Source organism: Arachis ipaensis, chromosome B2 (assembly GCF_059453495.1).
Source record: "Arachis ipaensis isolate K30076 ecotype BB chromosome B2, ASM5945349v1, whole genome shotgun sequence".
NCBI classification, from domain to species: domain Eukaryota; kingdom Viridiplantae; phylum Streptophyta; class Magnoliopsida; order Fabales; family Fabaceae; genus Arachis; species Arachis ipaensis.
Window position 1 is genome coordinate 108014463 of NC_142437.1, and position 4945 is coordinate 108019407.

Here is a 4945-nt window from a genome sequence, read left to right on the forward strand (position 1 = left end):
TTACTACAAAATGAGATATTTCATTAGACTCAAAATATTGATACACAATTTTTTCTTGAAAAGTAATAAATCATGTTACAATCTAAATAACAAAAAATTCTACAAGCCTATAACTATGTTACATCAATGTAGCAATACGAGTGTAAGCAATGATCTAAAGTTGCACCTTGAAAAGTAGCCTAGCTTTCGTTTTTAGCAATTGATCTAAGAATTTAAAAGTAAATGAGAAAGGAAAATCATAAATCATGAATATACTAAAGAATTCAAAACTATAAACCTTTGGCTACTTTTCAAGGAATTGATAGCTTGGCAATATTTTTCATCTTGACACCAATGACACGGTTTTCTTAGTTTTGAAGTTGGTCTTTGCTCTCTTGCTAATTTAATGCTACAATTTTCTTCTCTTAAATTAACAGAATAATTTTCGAAATGAAGTAGTACTTTGTTCAAACCGCAACTCTTTTTTTTCTTCCTAGCTTATATTCGATTTTATGTTGCATTTTTTTGGTCTTCTTTTCTTTAAACAGATTCTTAGCTGCATCAACTAGAATCAATGTTTTGAATTTTTCACTATCCATTCCTTTTGTGAAACAGCTTTAAGAGATGTTTCCTACATGAAGATCAAAATAATAAAATTAAGTATCCTATATGAAGATCAAAATACACTACTTATAGTGGATGCACAACTTACAAATCTTTCCTTCTTAGAAATTGGCTAGTTGAAAAGTTCAAAACCTGTAGCTACGAGGATTTCCTAATCTTTCTTTTAACTAGAAAAAACTCCAGAGCACTGCACATAAAGAAACAATTATCTTGCTAAAACTAAATAATTGTTTAGTATATGGACATTATTAACATTACACTCCCTCCATCCCACATATATAACCAAAAGTTTGTCCATCAATATTTGTCATTTGATTAGATTAAGGATGTTTTATATCTTTTTTAGTCTGATTTATTAAGGCTTTATAGACCTAGGTCTATAATCATAGGCTTCCCTCTCTTATTACTGAAAAAAAAGGGTATTAACCAAAAATAAAAGGCAAAAAAAGTTAGAATAATTTAGAAACAAATCACAAAACTCTAATAAATCAACAATGCTACTTACAATTTCCAACACAAGCGATTGTTACGTTGTACAAAATTGATATTCTTTGGTACCTCACTAAAAGTTTGGATCAGATCTGAAAAAAATAAAAATTCAAAGTGATCATTAACGTATACAAAACAACAATTAGTAGAAAGGGCTAAAAGTAAGGAGTATAATTATGCAAATAATACTTATGAAACAAAAAAAAAACATAAAATTTGACATAGCATTTTAATTAAGGCCACCACCATACCATCTTGTATTACCAACGGATAATCAGAAGTTCTAAGATTAATAAACCAATCTCAGTGACAGATCCTAAGAAGCATTACCATGACATAAAAGGTTGTTGCAAGCATTCCTAACTAGAAGTATCATTAATCACAGAAAATAAAAAATACAACATTATCATCTACAATTTAATCAGATTTTGTATCATACCACTCCAACAAATATTGAGAAGGTAAAAACGTAGCCAATTTAGGCTGGATCACCATTTTGCATAAATTGCAGGGAATTAATAGGACACATCAAGTGATAGAGAATTATTAGAACAAAATAATAATGAAGAATTTGTTAGAGCACTATAACTTGTACTAGAGGTGGTTAACCAGTGAGTTCAGTAAAACAGTAACTGACCTCTAGCAACTGATTCAATACTAGTAGGCCTAAAAACTGGGAGAGATCATTTTCAATATACATATTGTAAACCGATTAACAAAGATAATAAAATTGACAATACATTTTAACATATAGCAAAGTTTAACACACGTAAATATTGAAAGCGACCAAGTGCAATGATTATATAAATAGAAGCGATAAAACATTACCTTCCAAAATCATTGTTAAGCTGTTAGGTAGAGACACATGAAGATGATTCCAACTAATTGCAAATGGAGGAGACTTGTGTTGTCTGCCTACGTAAAAGAAGTTATCAAGTTCGGAGAACCACATAATGATTCCAACTAACTGCAAATATAAATTAAATTTGGACCATCTTACCACTGCAACTGCCGCTCCTCCCTCCCTGTATCTCCCTTAGCAGATTAATCACAACGCATGAAGTGAACATTCCAAAAGGATGGATAGAAAACTACTTAGTGATAACCAAGTAAAATTGATACAGAATAAGAAAATCTTGTGTCCCAGATAGGTATTGATTTAATTTACCTATCTATCTATCATCTATGATAAATAATCTGAACTCATCATAAAAAAATACTACTAACAAAATTATCATCATGAATACACCAAAAGAAAAAAAAATCAATCAAACACTGTTTTCTTTCTATACACACAAATGCATGCAGTACACAAAAAAAGCTCAATAACAACAAATCAAAGCCCATAGCTCATTCAAACTGATCGTGTATAATAAATTATGGAAGCATAATAATGAATCAAAATTAAGATTGAAAAGGAACATTAAAAAGGATAATAGTGATAACAATACCAGTGATTGCCTTCTCTACGAAACCCAAAATGCTTCCAGTTGAGGCCATATTTAAAGGACCCTTCCTTTTCCTTTTTCTCTCTCTAATTATAATCTCTACCAACCCAACAACAACATTCTGTTGCCAAAAAATCGATTTGGTAAAAAAATAAAAAAGGAATAATAAAAAAATAAACGATGAAAAAAAAGAAGAAAAAGGATGGATATAATGAATGGAAAAGTCAAATTAAGAAGTTGCTAGTCCTAACTTCTTAGTTAGCAAATTCAATTTACATCATAATCACTTACTTGATTGTAGATCAATCCACAACAAGGGTAACTTGATTGTTTTCTCCCTCTTTTTCTTGTAAAAATTCAAGTTTCTTTCTTCTGACTAGGGACAACAATAAAGGTAGCTAAGCAGCTTTCATATTGCTTAGTGCACAGAACATGTAGTAAGGTAATATAACATTGTGTTGCTTGATATTTACATAATATAAGAACAAATACTTGAATAAGGATGACAATAATCAACTAAGTATTTATTTCCTTGTTATTTAAGACAAATCAAGGTTATTCGAACTATGGCTCTAGCTTAAGTCAACCCAAAGAATCCTCAATTTGGATTTAAATACTTGAATAAAGATGATTCTAATTTGCTAAGTTTTGTATACTTAACATGAGAAACACCACATGTAATATGATGCAAGAATTATGAGGCATTAAAATTTTGGTGAAATGTAATTAAGATAGGAAGGTGAGTATTCATTGTTGTCACTACTTGTTACATTGAGAGAAAACAAGTCATCATAGTTCACAGATACAATAAGGAAGCAACAAGAAGAAACAAAGTAAAGGCAAGACAATAATTTACATTTACAATTTTCGAATCTAATCTAACACTTCTAAGTTCCTACACATGATGAGAATTACTATAACATCAGTATTTTCTAGTCACACTTCTAGATAAAAAGAGCCATATACATTTCAGAAGCAAAGTTCAATTGCAGTGGAGAGTGAAAATTCTCTGCATAACTTCTCTGACTCTAATCAACAAACTCTAGTTCGGAAAGCAAGGAAATAAATAATTGTCTAATGCAATCACAAAACCAAGATAACCACATGCATATTTTTGCAATGCAGAGTGCACAGAACATGTTTGATGAAATTCCCCATATAAAAGAGGGAAGAACAAAAAAACATAGCACAATCAATCTTAATACTAACATCATAAGAATCAATTTGTATAGAATAAAAATAATAATATATAAGATGGATGGAATAACAACCTTTGATGAAGAAAAAGGAAGGATCATGACAATTGGAAAAGGGGATGGATCGTCGAGCCTACGGCGGCGGCGGCGGCGGCTTTGTAAAAGCGAGAGACAGCAACGCAACGGACCAGTGATCCTGATCAGCGGCTTCATGAGAGTGAGAGAGACCAGGCGGCGGACCTACAGGCCTGCTCGGTGGTGGCTTTGACTGCGACGGCAACGGCAACACTGTTTGGTGTCTAGAGCAGCGACACGGATCTGACTGGATCTAGCGCGGATTTGACCTAGATCTGAGGTAGAGTGTGAAAACAGGAAGACAGATGTGCATGTAGGACAATAGGCAGTGATCCTCGGCGATGGCAAGGCATGTGACGGTGGTGGTGAGCGGCTGTCAGTGGAGAAAGTTGAGATGGAGTGGGTTATCGGAGACAAGGGTTCTCTTTTCCTTCCATTGGTTTGCAATTTAGAAAATTAAATAAAATATTATAATAAAATTTTAGTGAAAATTAAATAATTACTAGTATTAATTTAAAAAAATTAAAACTAAAAGTAAAAATAAATAATAATTTAGTGGCAATAAATTATAATATATAATAATAGTGTCAAATATATAATTGCCATTAAAATTTGTTTTTAAAACTTTTTTCATGTATTTTTTAGCGACAATAATAATAATTGCCATTATAATATATAGTATTAATGACAAATATATAATAGTCATAAAAACATAACTTAAATAAAAGGAATAGTGGCCATTATGTTATTGCCGCTAAAAATTTGTCCCTAAAACTTATTTTTCTTGTAGTAAGAAACACACTATTTTCACTTACGCGAATGAATATTACCATTGGATTTTTTTAAGATAAATCCGATAGTAATTAAAGGCTTAAACCCACAATTGTCTTCCTTCCACTTTTGTAGCAACCAAAACCCCCCAAAGTTTTCTCTCAAGCTACCCTCATCCCTCCAGCTGCCTCATTGTCACAGTTGTGAAATACTTTTGTCTTTATCTAAGGTTCCAACCGTAATGGATAAAGTTTAGAATCCTCAAATTGTATTTTTAGTCCTTCTTTACTTGTTAACTCAAGGAAGAAAAAGAGAATAGAGGCTTTAAATATCCTCTAGAATGACTCCCCCTCCCTCTCTCTT

At 31.7% G+C, this 4945-nt stretch overlaps 1 protein-coding gene across 21 annotated transcripts; it reads right to left on the minus strand.

Annotated features, from left to right (window-relative positions):
- LOC107625721 (uncharacterized) lies at positions 1-4417 on the minus strand. Of its 21 annotated transcripts, none has more exons than XR_015904842.1 (6): positions 3812-4412; positions 2832-2916; positions 1921-2127; positions 1109-1184; positions 692-790; positions 1-610 (listed from the first exon to the last, which is right to left on the minus strand). XR_015904842.1 is itself a non-coding variant. In XM_088503737.1 (6 exons), the coding sequence occupies exons 3-6, from the start codon at positions 2590-2592 to the stop codon at positions 742-744; spliced, it is 381 nt and encodes a 126-aa protein (XP_088359863.1). In that variant the 5' UTR covers positions 2593-2661; positions 2832-2916; positions 3812-3950; the 3' UTR covers positions 1-741. The 21 variants fall into 21 exon arrangements, 6 of the variants coding, with proteins under 6 accessions (XP_088359863.1, XP_088359860.1, XP_088359861.1 ...); XM_088503737.1 differs by adding an exon at positions 2544-2661 and having other exon boundaries at positions 1-790; positions 3812-3950; XM_088503734.1 differs by having other exon boundaries at positions 1-790.
- Between the last annotated feature and the right edge of the window lie 528 nt (positions 4418-4945).